This window comes from Falco punctatus (assembly GCF_963210335.1).
Source record: "Falco punctatus genome assembly, chromosome: 6".
In the NCBI taxonomy this organism is placed as follows: domain Eukaryota; kingdom Metazoa; phylum Chordata; class Aves; order Falconiformes; family Falconidae; genus Falco; species Falco punctatus.
The window spans coordinates 37425597-37443137 of record NC_137585.1 but is presented as its reverse complement, the minus strand read 5'-3'; the positions used below and the strand labels follow the sequence as shown (position 1 = coordinate 37443137).

Genomic DNA, 17541 nt, shown 5'->3' with positions numbered 1-17541 from the left:
AATGCTAACGAAAGCCTATCAAGTACATAGAGTCCTAGCATGGAGTGTGCCCTGGAACTGAGCTTGATAAAAATGTAAAGAGGAAAGAGGAATTTGGCTACAGAGAGGAATGGAGGCTCTGGGACTAACCCCTTGGTTGAAATTTTTTTTAAAAAAAAACACAACAAAACAAAAAAACCAAAAAACCAATATATTTTCAATATTTACTTCTACTTATTCAATAATAGACCAAAACAAGACCTTGTCTTCCCTTTCCCTTGCCACAGTAAAACAAAGAATACCAAATCACAAAAGGCAGTAATCGGAACAGAGGAATTCAGCTGAAATGGGGCTTCCCAGTTTCCTTCGTAGGCATTGTCACTAGGACTGCTTCTTTAGGTGGGTAACTTAGGTGTGTTTATGGTGCAGGCAGCTCATGGACCTCAGAGACAGAATGTTGTATCATGTGTCCATGGTGACAAAAGAGAAGTAGTTCAAGAGATAGAGCAGCAGTACTGATGAAACTTTCAGCAATACTGTGTAGCCAGTTTGTTCTCCTTGCAGCTCTTGTACTGTTGAGGTCGTGCAGCAGAGAGCTTCATGTTGGAAGGCTGGAAGTGGTTCCATAGATGAGGTTTCTCTAACACATTTCTTTTGCATTGTGGCTATCTCTTTGGAGTTGTAATCCTAACTAACAGAAAGAAGCAATACAAACTGTAGTAGTGGAGGACTCAGTTAGTGGGCATATGGCTAACTGGTTTTGTGATACCAGTAAAGTCACAAGGTGACTGATGCAATGGTGGTAGGCCTCTTAATGCCCATAAGAGTTGTGCAGGTGTGATGAATGATCACTGCGGACATGGATAAAAATAATACAGAGGTAGTCTGAGAAAAGATCCGCTGAAGTATATCTTTTGAAATATTCAGATATATATATATATATGTACACACATATATATGTGAACTATATATATGTATAATGAAGATATAGCTCAAAGTCAAAGTTGAAATTCTTAGGAAGCTGAAAGTCTTAACTTTACTACGAAATATTTTTAAACCCATATGCAAAACAAGATAGAGAGGCTGAGACTCTTGAGGTATGGTTGAGGGGAAGAAAAAGGAACAGAAATGTAGTCTGATTAGGAAGTTGGTTTAATTGGGGGAGAAAAATGAGCCTGTGTGAAGGATTGGTTCCAACTAAAGGTAAATGGAAACATTACTACTGCAAGCATCTTACGCTCTTAGTACTCCCATGTAAAAACTGCTTTGTCATTTTAAAAATTTGTGGGAGAAAGCTGACATACAGAAGAGCACACAGTTCAAGGTAACTCCTTTCAAGGCGAAATAGTGTGAGGCTCTTGTTGTATCCTCAAATGAAGGACAAGTGGAGGTCAACAAACTGTAGATAGGAAATAGAAGAAGCAAGTGGAGTTCAGTTTAGGTAGGACATAACAAAAAGCAAACACATGTAGGCCAAATATGTGTTTTTTTAAAAAATATTATGTGTTTTAAAAGATAAAGTAGAGCACCTGGTTTTGGAAGAGGAAGCTATAAACATAAATATTTTTTTTAATGTGATAGGAAGGTAACATGTAGGATATTGTTCCTATTTAATTTACAATGGGGTATTACTAAATAGATGATACCAGTGGAGAATGGTTCTAAATGTTATAGGAACTGTCTCTCAAAATAGAGTAAATATATTTTCTTTATCAGTGACTAACATAAAATTGTTTTAAATTACATGCTCAGATAGGAGACTTATCATATTGAGGCTGAATTATTCACCAGCCAGCCTGTATGGGAGCAGTGACTGGCATATTAAAGAGGTTAGAGATTTTATACAGAAAGATAATTAAGTAATAGTTGGACACTTCTATTCTGCCCATATTGACCTAGTAAATGCAAGGACATGGCACGATATAGAGAAAGAATTTTTAAATGCTAAGTTTTCATCTTTCTAGAGAACATACAGATGAACAGGTGACTCTAGAGCAATACAGAGATAACGTAGAACCTGACTTGAAATTTTATGATGAAAGTCGGATCCTGTTACAGCCATCTGAGTATGCTCAAATTCAAAACCCATGTGTTAACAAAAGACAAAAAAATTCCATAGTACTAATTTCAATAACGAAAGCTACATAATAACCTTTCTCATTTATATCAGAAAATTTTCAATGAAGTAGCAGTGAAAAGGATAAAATGCACCTGATTTGAACAGTTGAAAGAACCTTTTGTTTCTTTAAAGAAAGGGCTTGTATTCATAATTAATGAGCTATAGGAGACAAATAATGACATGACTCGGTTTGCCAATGGTACAAAATTAACCAAAGTAGGAAAAATGAAAGCTTCCACAATGATGAAAGCTGTGGAAGAATATGTGAGGCAGGGTAACAATATGCAAATTAAATTTAGCTTTGATAAATGTGAAGTAGTACATAGGGGGGGAAAAAAACCCTTAAACTATATTTACAATATTATCAGAAAAGTTGAAGAGAACCTTAGGAACTGATGAGGAAAGAGAGAACAAAACAAAAATAATGCTTCCCTTTCTTGAATACTGTCTGCAGTTCTGGTTCTTAGAACTTTCTTTCAAAGAAAATAGATAGAACAAGAAAGGGTACAATAAAGACGGCAAGGATGATTAGAGAAAGGGGATAGCTTCCTGAACAAGGAGAGATTAAATAAAGGAGGATACATGGCTTGGAAAATGTTGACAGCTTGGTTATGTTTGTGATACAGAACATCATAAATGACAAGGATAAGAGGAATGGAGAAGAATTAGTTACTGTACCATACAAAAAGCCAAGGAGCATTGACATAAATCATCACACAAGACAATTAAACAGCATAAATTACTTTTTCACAGAACACAACTTGATACAGAATCTTGCAGGGACCAGAAGTTATAAAGAAATTTGTAGAAGAAAAGTCCATTAGGTGTTTAACACAAAATTTTCAGTGATTAATAGGAAGTCCTCAGTGCAGATTGTTGGAAGCTGGGACAAACTTCAAAGGAAGTGGCATTACATACCACAGCATGTATTATATGTGAAATCAGTATATATTCTTTCTATAGCTGTGTAGCCTTACTCAGCCAGCTCTGAACCAGATAGATTTTGGATCCAATATGATTCTTTTTGTGTTCTTACGTACCTTAGCATATTAGCCACTATGCTGTATATTTTTGGTCATTTTTGATCTGCTGCCTTTCTCTTGCTGGATTTAGAATGGAGAACAGAATTCTTGCTGTTGTATACTTGGGCTTTTGTTAAGTAGCCAGCCACTACCTATTCAAGCGTGTACGTCATGCTTCAGCACTTACCACTGAGCCAATCCTTGCAAGGAGCTAGTACCACTAGATTGTCTGTTTAAGATCTTTATCAAGTTACTTAGCTGCTTTGCAGATTTATAATACAAAAGTAGATTGTGCTCACCAGAGTGAGGAAATCCTACCCTTTGCTCACAAATGGGCCTACAAGGCTCTTGATTTTAATGTGGATTGTAAAAAATTAATGGATTAAAATGAAGATGTAGAATGTTTTTACAAAACAAGGTCCTGTCTTTCTGACTTGCTTTTGTTAACTGTAGAAACCCATGACTGCATTAAGAAAAAGGCAGCAACAGATAGCTTAGGAAGAGTACAGTGTCATGCATTTGTAAAGTCATTTGGGGTTGTTAATTAAGCCTTTTGCTATTTTCAGTTAGATCTCTGACTTGGAGGTTTAAGGAACATAGAGCAGGCAGAGTTAATGTGAAAATGCTTTTCAAAACATGTACACACTTAATCTCATATTGGAAGTTACATACTTTTAAGAGGAGTAGGAACACCTAAAACAAACAAAAAAACCCGACCCAGAACAGCAGCTGGCTTTACTGTTGTTTTGGTTTTGTTGTTTGGGGTTTTTTTAAGCTTAAAAACAATTCTTAATCCCAATGACACAAAATGGAACGGGCATTACAAAGGAGGATATAAATAGATTTTTATAGTTAATTCTCATGTTCTTCTCCCAAAGTCTTAACTGGATGGAAAATTAAACAGATCAGATGTCTGAGATAAGTTAGGGTAGAAACGGGGCAAGAGGCACATTAGCAAAAGTAAACGAACATTAACATTTCCATTAAATACAGTGTTTCTGGTGCTTAAGTAAGTCTTATAAACTACCCTAAAAACACTGCAAGAATAATGGAGAAAAGCACCCCTTTAATTTTCAGTGGTCCTCTTTTAGGACCAAGTCAGGCATATCTGGTGTTTAGTGAGAGGAATGAAACATTTCTTCTGGACTTTTCTTTGAGGTATTCTTAGGTCACTCTACATAATTTTTAAAAATCAGAACTTTTCCCTCTTCCTGTATGAGTCACATGGGATGAATCAGAACGATAAAACTCTAGTTTTCCTGTCACTAGTAGTAGTCATTGCTGAGTTGTGTGAGATTTACAGATGTTTTACTTGTTTGGTTTTTTAATGAAATCTTTCTCTAAGAGTATATGGAGGATAGTATACTGGGATAACAAAATTTTCTGCAAAAATGTGGACATAAGAATACGTACTAAAGCTAAAAACTCTCCAATCATATATGGGGAAAGTGTGGCTCTAATATTTTGTTACTGGGAATCATTTTTACTAAAAATGACTTCTCGGTTTGAAGTTTTCTTTGCAGGGTTATTTGTTTTTTTTTAAAAAATAGTTTAAAATAAAGTGCTGTGAGTTTATGAACTTCAAAAATTGAATGTGAGAGAAGGGGCACTTTTGAGCTATCTGCATTCTCATTGCAACAAAAAAAGAGCAGAGGAACACTGAGGAAAACTGTTTCTGTTATTGTCCTGTCAAGGCATATATGTGTCATGATAAGTATGCCTGCATGTAAAAAATGACAGGTAATATACAGGCCAGTTTCTGCTCCCAAGTGAACATTTGATAAATAACTGAATAATTTTCTTAAGCTGGAGAACTAAATAATGTGGTTCAGACATAGGTGAGGATGGATTGTCTCTATATGGAAATGATAGGCCATCCAAGCTCAGTATCTCCTACTGCTAAAAGATAAAAGATAACAAGATTCTGCTTTCGTTCAAAATATATTTTGCAATCTTACATAGTGTTTTCCAGGAATAATTACTACCCTACCTTATGTAAAGGAGAAAGTACAATTTTCCGATGGAATGCTATATTTTGTGCTGTGTATGGAGTCAAAATACTGGTGTTCAGGTACATGACATTTCTATATAAAGAAAAGATACATAATTTCCTACTGTGGATGGATTGATGGTAACTAACTTACAGGAGCAGATTTCTTCAGGGCTGTTGGAGGCCTTAGGATCTTATCTCCTGTCACCTTACCAAAGTGCACAGAGAAGCATGCTCACTAGTGATCATTTGACATAGTGAAATAGCGGTGATTTGACATCACTTGCATTTATGCCTTTCCAGCTGCTGCTTGAGTTCATCCATCTCTGACCAATCTCTGCTAGTTGGGTCTAACAAACATTAATCCTAGTAAGCTTACTTCATAATCCCTAAAAAAGCTTTTAAATTGTTTTTCCTTAACACAGCTTGCAATTACAGAGTAGACAACAGCATAGTATGATGGCAGCAAAGTTTATGATGACGTTGACAGCAGCAAAATGTACTGGCACTCATTTAAACTGATATATCCAACTTGTTTACCACTTGTTAACAATGTGGTAATCCCAAATGCATGGAAATTAATTTTCATATTGTGTTTTATCACTCAGTATTTTTCCTGTGCATGTATTGATTTTTTTTTATGACAATATTTTCAGCATACCAAGTTTACTCTTATGGGAAGTAAAATTAAAATATGTAGAGATGCTTTGACCAGGATAACTGAGAAGCATAATTTTAAAGAAAAAAGGCTAATGAGATTAGAATAACAAACTTGGGCTTTGTATCAGGTGTCTTTTCCTAAGAGTAAGAGTAATTAATGGTAAAAATATGCTGCATAAATTGTGTCATGGAAAAGGGCTGTTACTTAATTTTTCCCTGTGGAATTTGCTGATTAATACAGTCTTGCAATAGTTGAATGCTGTAGAGAAAGCTGACAAGATGAACTAGTAGCTATTCTAACTTCTAGTATGGTCCTTTGCCTGAAAATGCAAGTTACACTATTTTTAGAAGTTAGCTGCATTTATAGTTCCCAGAAATCCTGGCAGTGATTTTTAATTCTACAAATCTGCTTTTCCCTTCTGAATTTTAGATACCATTCCAGGGAGACAGTGCATGTCCTCCTGCTTCTTTCTTCTTAGACAGTTTGGTAATGTCCTGATTTACCTCAACTCAGTCAAGGTTAGTATTTTTATTTAGTATTGGTAGTACTCTAATGCATGGAATCACTACTTAAGGAATTAGACCGTACTGTTAGAGACACTATGTAAGCATAAAAAGATACAGAAACACAGCAGTAACAACAAAACACAGGAGCAACAGTGGGACATAAGTGGTCAGTACAGTAAATGGATCAAAATGTGAAGAAGCAGTTTATAAGATAGCATTGTGCAGCATGATGGGCACGATGGTCTCATCACACTTGCAATTTAACCATTATCAGGCTTTCTGGTGGCATCACAGAAAATGAGGAAGATAATTAAAGAAAGACAATGAAAAAAATGTGGATATTTATGGGGTGAGCAGCATGGAGGTAAAAAAGCAAATGTTTTCTCAAGACTTATCAAATGAATGATGGAGATTATTGTCACTGGTTGATAATTGGGGACAACATTTTTATGAACAAGAGAGCATAAGGAAGATAGGACATTAAGGAATCTGAAAGTAATAATGCTTATATTTTACAGGGAAAGCAGTCACTGAAGAGCTAAGATAGGGCAGTATTACCAAAGCAGTAAGCTAAGAATATTATTTTTTGCAGAAGTAATCTGAGTGGTACGCAGGCAATGTGGCATTTTTCAAAGTAAGAGAAGGAGTCTGCAGTTATAATGCAGCATTATCAGATCACCAGTATTCAATGGATAACTTACAGATATCCAGTTACAAGTCAGACATGAGGCAAAAAAGAGAGGCTGAAGTGTGACTATGGGGTTAACTGATTGCAGCTTCATTCCAGTGATTTGAAACTAGAGTTGTAAGAACTCTATATCTGGTAGGAAGATGAACATGAATCTAAAAATAAATTATTAGGGAGCTATACAAGATGAGCAGAATTACAGTGTTCTAAGGAGGGTGAGATCTAAAGAAAAACGTGGTTGTAATGGTGCCAAAAGCAGCTGATGGTGAAGGTGTAGGGTGTTTAAACTTTGTCTGGAAAGAGGTCATTGAAGAAATGCCATAGTGGCTGTAGACACTAGAATGGCTCCACTGTAGTGGAATGAAGAGATACCCCACACTACCACCACCTTAAATTGGAGTGTGTGTAATTGAAGAAAAGGGGAGCTGGAAACTAACAGTGAGATTTGTCTTGCCTAACTTGAGCCACCCAAAAATCAGATTTCTAGTTATAACTCATCATTTGGTCTCAGTCTATAGCCAATGGTGGCAGATGGTAATTTCTAGATAATTCACCCTGTGTATTTCTTACGCTTATCTTAGAATGGAATGGGTCACCCCATAGAAATGCCCAGCTCTTTCAATTTCCTTTAAAAAGTTTTAAAACTAGTTCTAACCTGAAAAAGTTAAAATTTACTCACCACCTCCAAGGTATATGGGAAACCTTAGAAATGAGAGAGAGAGAAGCGTAGCATCTAGGGAGGCAAATGGAGTTGTCATTAATATTGGGAAGTAAGGCTAGCGTTTGTAAGGGAAAGAGCCAGAAACAAACAAGATGCTAAACAGAAATTAAGAGAGTGAAAGTAGGCAATAGAGTGATTAGAGGATAGCCCAGAGTCGTGAGGCAAGTTAAGTGCTACAGGGAGGGGATTAGGTGACACAATTCTGCATCTGTGAGGGTATGAAGGTAAGTGTTACAGGAAGGTTTGGAAAGAAAATCTGAAGAGAAAAGGAAGAGTACAGAATACTTGGTGTTATTTTGTGTGATGTTTGGAAGAGCCCATGCAGAGAAAAATATAGGTGAGGAATAGATATAATGTTTAAAAACTGTCAGGAGGGAGGCAGAATATGTATGCAAGTATGCAACCCTTCAGTCCTGCTATGTTTATCAACTAGAAGAAGAAGCATTCTTACTTTGTCAGATTTGGGAGAAACAATTTCATTATGTGTGCACAGGAGAGGGGAAGGGTTATCTGACTGCTTGTTTGGGTGTTCTGCTTTGTTTCAAAAACTTAGCTGTTTTGCTGTTCTGTAGAACTACTGTTGCACATTATAATGTATATACATGGATTTGCAAGCTGGAATTGTCCACATATACATGCCTTTGGCATCAGTAACCATATATATGTTTTGATTTGACCCATATCTAGGCAAAGATAATGAATTTTTTTAGCATAGTCCCTCAGTTTTCACAGTTGTAATGAGCGTGCGTTTATAAGGGGGAAACAAAATGCTAAGCTAAGTAAAGAAAATTCAGAATAAAAAGAAGATTGATGCCTTTCATTGCACAGTAATATACTCTTATTTGAAATACTGGCCACTGCCCCCTCAAATGTGGAAAGAAAGTTGATTCAGAGAATAATTAGAAATTGAAATATTGTCTTAAGAGATTTAGAAGATAAATATTATTTTCTATAGAGGAAAGTTCATAAAATATATATAAGGAAATTAAGAAAATAGAATTCTATAAAATGAGGATTAGAATAAACAAGGTAGATATGCCATTTGTATTAGGGGAGTCTGAAAACAAGATACAGCTTGCTGGAATTGCAGCAATTTCACAATGCCTTTTCTAATAAGAATTTTGTCCCTCAAAACACAGTTGGTTTATGGAACTCATTGTCATAGTTCAAGGTAGGGTTGAAATTGCAATTTTGGAAAGTTTCATAGACTCTATCTAGCAAGTTGCAAAATGATTAAGCTTTAAGTAAAATATGTATTTGTTAAATCCTTGAAGGGAATCATAAATACAAGTAATCTGAGACATAGCACTGTTGGTAACTTTTGTCCTTAGTCCTTGTTATTTATCTGCCCACTGCCACTTTCCTTGCATGGTCCTTTTGAAGTAGTTGATCATTCTCATAATTTTTTAGCTGAAACTAGCCACTGCTCAGATTTACTTAGGTCATTGCCCTACTCTTCAGGTCACATGGATGCAAATAATTTTTCCTGTACCATGTAACAGGCAAGGTTTAGGTGGCTTTACAGTTACCTCTGTGACCTCTGTGTTTCATTCACAGGAGTAAACTTAAGTAGAATCTTTGCAGCTCTTTAAGTGGAGCTGCACACTCTGTGAAGATTGTGTGCATGATATTCTGTCAGGAAACACCACCTTCATCCATGATTGATTAAAACTGCTGTAGGCATGAGAATGTCTCAAAGGACACCTTATTATAAATGTGTTGCTAGCTGCCCTGAGGGTGACATTATAATACTGAGGATCAACTGAGAAGACAAGCTAATTCAGGCTCAGCTGAGTTCTGGCCGCAAGGAATGCTTCATTGTTCAACTGGGTATCTGAGCATCTCATTGAAATGGACATCACTCAGACCACAGTTAGTTTTAGGAAAAGACTGAAGACCACTAGAAAGACCACAAAAGAGTGAAGTCCAGTACATACAATGTGGTTTTAAAAAAATTTACAAATCTAGCTGCTGTGAATGTTTTGCACTATCAGCAGCAGTAGTTCATTTCTGCTAGTTTTGGTTTTGCAGCAGGTCTGGTCTCTAGTACTAATACAGCCAGAATAGAATGGCATATTTTTTGAGTTTGATTACTGACAGTCTCTTTTCCATTTTAATTCAAAAATACAGTGGGAACTATTTGAACAGAGGAAACTATTCATGCCTTAAAACTAGGATCTTGCTCACCAGCTTTGCTTAACCTGGGACTTGTGCCGATTCACATGAAACTATCACTGAGGAAGAATACAGTGAAATGTTGTAATTCTTATATGGAAAAACCCATTAGTTCACCCTAAGGGTACTGAAATGTTTTCACAAACCGGGCTCAAGAATCTCCTGATTAATTCAACCTGGTGCTTTCACATAGCTTGTTGTATTTGCCAGCTTTTGAACCCTAACATAAGACTATCTGGGTGAAACCTAGACATCCAGCAAATGGTGGCAACCCGCCACCTCTCCTGCCAAGGCACTAGCTTGAGATGGAGATAGATAGATAGATAGATAGATGTGGGTGGCCTGAATTTGTACCCTTTGACTGCCTGTGACACGGAAGGGGAGAGGTTTGTCCAATGTCCCTACATCACTGAAGAAGATAAGAGAGCACTGGGAAAGCATTTTCCTGCTTGCTTCCATATCTTTTTTACAGTCCCAACTATGCTTTTTATCTCCTCCTCACACTTTAATGAGGGAAGTTTGATCTTCCTACACCAGTTCTGTTTCTTTTATAGATGTTTATATAAGGAAAAACATCTTTCACACACATTGCTGTTATGCAGTCAAATCAGGGTTCTTCACCTGGTGTGCAAAAGCTGAAACACACACAGAGCCAAGATATCTGTTTATTGCATGTCTGTGCAGAGATGGGTGCTAGGTGGTAAATCCACAAAGCTAGCCCACCTCTTAACACATGGTAAAACATTTTATACACTTTGAACAATTGTTTATAATTACATTTAGTCACACTTAATTCTCATTGGTTCCTACTAGCCTTGTCTCCATTTAGAGGTAACATGTTCTTTCTTTTCACTGCATGTTCTATGGGGAGAGGGCTTTGTTTGCAGAGGGCTCTCTTTGCTCGAGGGTGGACCTTTTAGTATGTTAATTAGGATAGTTCATGCATAGTTCAAGTAATTTTCTGTTTGGTCTCATTAACCATTTGGTTCCCCTTGAGTTTATCTTGTTGTGTCCCAGCTTGGCATATTTATGATGATGACTATTCCTTCTCCCAAGGCCATGTCTTGTTAACTGTTTGTAAGGGTTGATTAACATCCTCTGTTTTTCAAATTCTTTCTTGTTTTCTTTAAAGTCTATAATTCTTGTATCATATCCCCCCTTTGAGACTGTATAAGGAAAGAATTTATATTTTCCCCATATATTAGTATCATCTTTTCATTGGTCAGCCCACACAAGATCGAATATCTCCATGTACATTGAATTAATACATATATATTCACAAATATTAGAATTCATACAGTCACAATGCATATCGCCTTCTTTATCCATTAACAAATCTCTACCCAAAAGCCATTCTATTTTGAGTAGTCAAGTCAGCCAATTGTTTTATTAGATTGTGTGTATTTCCCAAAGAATGTTGGATAACCTATTTTGCAATCTGATTTATCTGTTCCTTTCATAGGATTGCATCTTTGGATACAAGTGTAATAATTTTCCAGGAGAACAGTGATATTTCCCATTCCTGTTCTTCTCATCCTCAGTTTATATTAAAGGATGTATTTGCCCATAATTCTCCCCAAAATACATTAGCAGGCATGAGAATCCTGATTAAAGGAGTTCCTCTCTCTGAGGTTTCTAGGAAGTGTGTACAGACCTAGTAATTGGGTTTGTTCACTATTTGTATTCTTTTCTGTTTTGGTTTAAAATGCCTGTTTTCCTCCCAAGGGTCCTTTAATGGCTGCTTCTCAGAGTTCCTGCTTTGTCCTATCACTATAACTAAGCAAAGGATACCAATTTCTAGTACCATTTCTTGTTACAAGGAAATCAATATTCTTCTGCATGCATTCTACTACTACTACAGTTCTTATTACTAGCATGCAACAATACAAAATTAATCCTTAAGTATAATCTAATTCAAGATATGATTTTTCAAAATCCCTTGTACGGTTCATCAACCTTTAGAAAATTTTAATTTACAGTCCCCAGTTTGTTCAGTGGTCCACAGTTTTGTTATACATGCCTTCTTCACCCAGGTATAATGTATCCAGAAGTCGTCTACTCCTAATTTCACTGCTATGTAGGCAGTCACTGGAACAGTATATGGGCCTTTCCATTTCTCTTTTAGTGGTTCATCTCTCCAACTTTTGAGGTAAGCCAGATCTCCTGGTTGAAATTGATGCACTGGTAAATCCAAAGGCAAAAGTGCTCCTTGATTCATGTATCTTAACGACTTCTCTCACCCGAGCAAGGGATCGCTTCTGGCCATCCTGAAAAGGTATCAACTAAAACAAGCAAATACTTACACTGGTTGCAGCTCGGCAACTCAGAAAAATCTATTTTCCAGTGTTCCTCAGGAGTAATTCCTCTTTCTTTCCAGACTGCTCCATGAGCATGAATACCTCCAAATGCATACTTAGGATCTGTACAGACGTTAATCCTTTTCCCTTTTCCAATTTCTAATGCTTGAGTTAAAGCCTTTTGGGCTGATGTATTAGGAAGTAATGCATTAACTTCAATATCTTCCATTTGAGTCACAACTGCATATCCTGCCTGTCTTACTCTGTTACATACAAAGCTATTCCCATCTATGAACAATTCTATATCTTTCTATATCTGGGCTCCCAAATGGTCCATCTTTCAAGTCTGGTCTGCTAGCAAAAACTTGCTCAGTAGTACTTAAACAGTTGTATAGGTTCTTGCTCTGGCAGGAGCAATAGGGTGGCAGAGTTCAGGGAGGTTACTGTTCCAAGATCTGTGTCCTGTTCTAGCAACACTGCTTGGTATCTCACTGGTGGAGTAGGAGAGATCCAGTGATGTCCTTTCTGTTCTAGCACAGCTGCTACTGCATGAGGCACTAGGACAGTCACTGGGGTCCTAAAGCCGATTTTCAGTTAGCAGTGCTGTGGCAGCTACAGCTCATAGGCAAGCAGGCCAGCCTTTACTTCATTTAATTGTTTACAAAAAATAGTTGACTGGCCACTTTCAGTCACCAAGCAGCTCAGTTAACACTCCCAGCGCCACCTGCTGCCTTTCATGTACATACAGCTGAAAAGGCTTGTTCATGTTAGGTAAGCCCAAAGCTGGAGCTTCCATCAATTTTGGTTTTATGTCATCAAAACCGTTCCGAAATTCTGTAGTCCATTCTAACAGTTCTCTAGGACCTTTTATGGATTCATATAAAGGCTTAGCCATCCATTCAAAAGTTGGTATCCATATCCTGCACCATCCTGCCATTCCTAAAAATCCTTATAGCTCTCTTTGACTTTGGCGCTGATACCTGACAGATGGCTTCTTTTCTATCAGTTCCAAGTTCTCTCTTTCCCCTGGGAACTTCAAACTCTAAATATTGAACTTTTTCTTGAGCTATTTGTGCTTTTACTTTTTGAAACCTGGTAACCTGCAAATGCCAGTAGGTTTTCTAAACTTAACTGTTGCTTCCAAACAGCTCGCTCCAATCAACTTGTCATGTCCATACTGAAGCACAGTAATATCAGGGTATTTACCTTGCCATGGCTCCAGTTCCTTTGCCAATACATTACCAAACAGAGTGAGGCTGTTCTTGAAACCTTGTGGGAGCACCGTCCAGCTTAACTGACTTTTCTTCTGGTAGTTGTGTGCTCTCATTCAAAGGTGAAGAGGGTCTGACTCTGCTCATCAACAGGTATGCAGATTTCAGATCCAGAATTGTAAAATAAACATTCGTCTCTGGTATTGTGGCTAAAAGTGTATATGGAGTTGTCACCACAGATGAACATCTACAGCAATCCAATTTACTTCCCTTAAATCTTGGACCAACTCATGGGTCCTGGGTTTCTTTACAGGCAATATAGAAGTATTATATTCAGATTGGCACTCCTGCAACAGTCCATGTTCTAGGAAGGCATTAATTACTGGTTCCCACCCTTTCCTAGCTTCAATTTTGATAGGGTATTGTCTTCTCCTTACCAGTTTTGCCTAAGGTTTCAACTCAATTTCAATAGGAGATGCATTCTTTGCTTTCCCCAGTTTCTTATATGCCCAAACCAAATTATCGCATTCAATACCATGTCTGGGATGTTGTATTCAGGCTTCTCTAAAGTTTTATCTGTCAGCAAGCAAATTTATGCTTTTGAAGCTGTATCAGGTGGGATGTGGAGCTGTACAGAATTCTCAGAGAAAGTTATTTGAGCTTTCAACTTGCATAATAAGGCATATATAGAAATTCTTGAGTTAATTTAGTATTTCAAATTGTGCATTCCATAGGTTTTAAGAGAGGCCATATTGTTCATTTTCCCGTTGTCCCAACAATTGGGGTTGTCATTTTATTTAAGGGTCACTTACAACTAATGATTAGGAAATGAGTTGCTCCACTCTCCGTCAAAAAAAAATAATCAATAATCTCATTCACCAACTTCACTGGAACCAGAGGATCAGCTGGGGAAACTTTGATTTTATCCCCCGGTCCCCTTCATTCATCCTAATTTTCTAACAAAATAAGATTTACATCCTTTTTGTCCCCTGACTCACGCTTTCCCCCCCGAGGTAGGACACTCCTTCTGATGTCCTTCTTTTTTGCATATAGCACAGCTGATTCAGTCCCAAGGATGTTCGACTTTTCAGATCTCTTCCCAACCCCATTCCCATTCTTCCTCTCTTTATTCTTCCTCTTCCTCTACCTATTCCTCTGTTACCTGCTACCAATAGAGATGCTTTTTGTTCTTTTTTCTGCTTTCGTTTTTTACACACTTTATATGCTATCTCTATCAACTGTGAGACAGACATTCCTCTTGTCCTGTCAACCTTCTGCAATTTTTTCTTACAGCTTGTGATGATTGTCCAACTAATAACATGTTTGACATTTTCTGATTAGCTTTCGCATCTAGATTTAAATCCGTCCACTTTTTGTCTACCTCACAACCTCTCATAAAAAGCTGATGGACTTTCTTTAGGACCCTGTTTTCTAGAACTGGTACATTCTGTCAGGGTTTTCCTGATAAAAGCTGACAGATTGTTTCCAGATCAGAGGTAGCAAATGGCACATGTACAAGAACTGGTAAGCCCTCCACCCCTAGTGCTTGTCTCAGAGGTGCTTGCCCTCTGAGATTGAGATTGCTCTTTGAGACCAATTTCAGACTGGACTTGCCCCCTTGTCCTGCTGGAAACAGGACTGAAGTTTTTATCACCCATCTGGTTTAGGTTTTTGTTTGGGGTTTGGGTTTGGTGGGGGTTTTTTGGGGGGGTGAGGAGTGCAGTTTTGGAAGCATCTGATTATTTTTCCTGCATTTGTACCATATAGGTGTGGGACTGTGGGCACCAACAACTGTATATCCTCCGGTTCCTCCCGCAACAACATACAGTCCCATTCTTACTGCAATTCTTTCCACGTATACTCTTCTTCTTCCCCGCGCATACAGCATCAACACATCTCCCCCCATTTACACTTTTTCTGAGTATCTGGTTCTCTATACAAAGTCATAAAGATATCAATATAAGGCACTTTATCCCACTTACCCTGTTGGCAACAAAACAACGTCAATTGTAATATAGTATTAAATTGTAAAGACCCATTTTCTGGCTACCATTCACCATCACCCAATTTATAGTTGGGCCACTAGTCATTACAATATCTTTTCATTTTATCTTTAGTCATTGGATCATCTCCAATTTGTTTCAAAATATACCCCAAAAGGCTACAGGGAGGAACTGTGGATTGGCCTGACCCCATCCTGACCAAAACCAAAACTGTTGGCCCCTCCATAACCTGCCCCAGTGCACACTCAGCTCTGAACCCTCCCTAGTTGATTAAGGCCCCTCTGGCTGGTGTCTATGTGCAACTTTATTTGCTTATGCACACTCAGCTGTGACCCCACTACTCAGTTAAGGCATACTTGCTGAGTGTCTACGTGTAACTATTCTCACACTCTGCTCTGCCTGCCCCCTCTGGCTGGCATCTACGTGTGAGGAATATTAATTTTCCAAGAGTAAATTTTAAAATTGGATATTCACCATTCCAGGAATTTTTCTCCCCCGTTCACCCTTACATAAATGTCTCTATTTGGGCATTGCATCTTTGAGTCACCTGTTGCCTTGACTTCAGAGAGAATCCAGAGGAGTCCCTGATCAGTATATCGGTGCATGCTGGTGTTCTGTCCAGTCTGGTCCACTGTCAGGGACGTCAAGACAATCTAGGCAAGGCCTTAGGGACTATTCCTTCTTCCAAGGCCATGTCTTGTTAGCTATTTGTAAGGTTGATTAACATGCTCTGTTTTTCAAATTGTTTCTTCTTGTCTTTAAAGTAATTCATTCTTGCATCACCAGGAAAGTTTTTCTTACAGTAACTATAGTGGGTAAACCACTCTGCTTTTTCCCATGCTTTTTCATAAGCACTGCACCTCTCCTTGGCAGGGATCCTCAATCCCACCCATGCTTGTAGCTCTGATACTGCGTTCTACCTTATCTCTGCCAGGTCTGACAGTGTAGCAGTGTGGGGCAGTGCTGAATGTAGAACACGCTCAGCTGACTTCTGGTTGTCTGAGTTATACTTCAGTTTGGACATCTGACCATGATCAAATCTAAACTATTTGGGTCAAACCCAAACATCAGGCTAACCTGTACCTAGAGTTGTACTTCCCGCTTTGGCCCATGCAGCTTTTCCAAAAAGATACAGCTATATCAGCCTGATCTGTCATTAGCCAGGCACGTCCAGTCTAATATTATGGGAAAGAAAAACTTGGTTTTGCACTTAAGATAGAGAGAAGGGTGCCTGTAAGCAAGGTTTGAGCCTAAGGAAGTCCTATTACACAGTGTGCTGCCTGGCTACAGCCCAGTACTGCAGCTTCACCTCCATCATGGGATCCAGTGTGTCAGACTAGCATCTGTCACATAATCAGGTCCACAGGATCTTGTGTTGAACCTTGAGAAGTCCTAGAAAAACAAACTCTTCATCTCCTTAAGCTGTTAGAGAGTCAACTGCCTATTTACCACCCTAGTGGTGAAATAAGTGCTTGGGAGGTGAAAGAGACCATGGCAGCACAGCATGTCTTCACATGCCCAAAGTGAAAATTATACCCACAAAAGCTGCCACTGCAATTTTGAACTTAGAGCATTTTCCAGATCTCTCATAGTTAATACTGTGGAATGTTCCAGCTGTGTTTGTAGTCACGAATGTAGGATGGAAAGCCAGTCCATAATTTTCTACCCACTGTTTATAAATGCCGTATGTTCATAATGTAGGTTTTTCTTTTTTCTTCCCATTGTCTTGATATAGCCTGACTCACATTGCAGGAGGCGGGGGGTGGGGGTATTTTTAGTGTTATTTTACCATGGGAGTAGATTTTTTTGTTTTATTTATTTGGGGATTGTTTGTGTGGCATATTTTCCAGAGTTACTTCTACAACGATGACACATTTAACTTCAACTACGCCCAAGCCAAAGCTGCCATGGGCAATTTTAGTGAGGCTGAAGAGGTATGTATTTACTTTCTTTAAAAAACAACAATGGAAACATTTCCCACATACTCCCCCCTTTCCTTCCTTTTCTCCCTCTAGATCTTCATGTTGGTTGAAAATAAGTAGGTTGTGTGGAACATCATCTTCCCCTTCTTAGAGGAACTGAAACTCTCAACGAACACTATTCAGAAAAGATTATCTTGCTAATCTTGTAATGTGAGGTATATGGGGAGTCACGCTGCTTGTGGCGCAT

General features: G+C 38.1%; 1 protein-coding gene across 2 annotated transcripts in view; it reads left to right on the top strand.

Annotated features, from left to right (window-relative positions):
• IFT56 (intraflagellar transport 56) overlaps window positions 1–17541 on the top strand; it is a 58477-nt gene that overhangs the window by 29213 nt on the left and 11723 nt on the right. Inside the window, exons 13-14 of one of the 2 annotated variants that reach the window (XM_080393121.1) lie at window positions 6201–6289; window positions 17223–17306. In XM_080393121.1, the coding sequence (XP_080249247.1) occupies window positions 6201–6289; window positions 17223–17306 (173 nt within the window). The remainder of the gene's footprint in view (window positions 1–6200; window positions 6290–17222; window positions 17307–17541) is intronic. The other variant, XR_013929072.1, reaches the window with a different exon arrangement.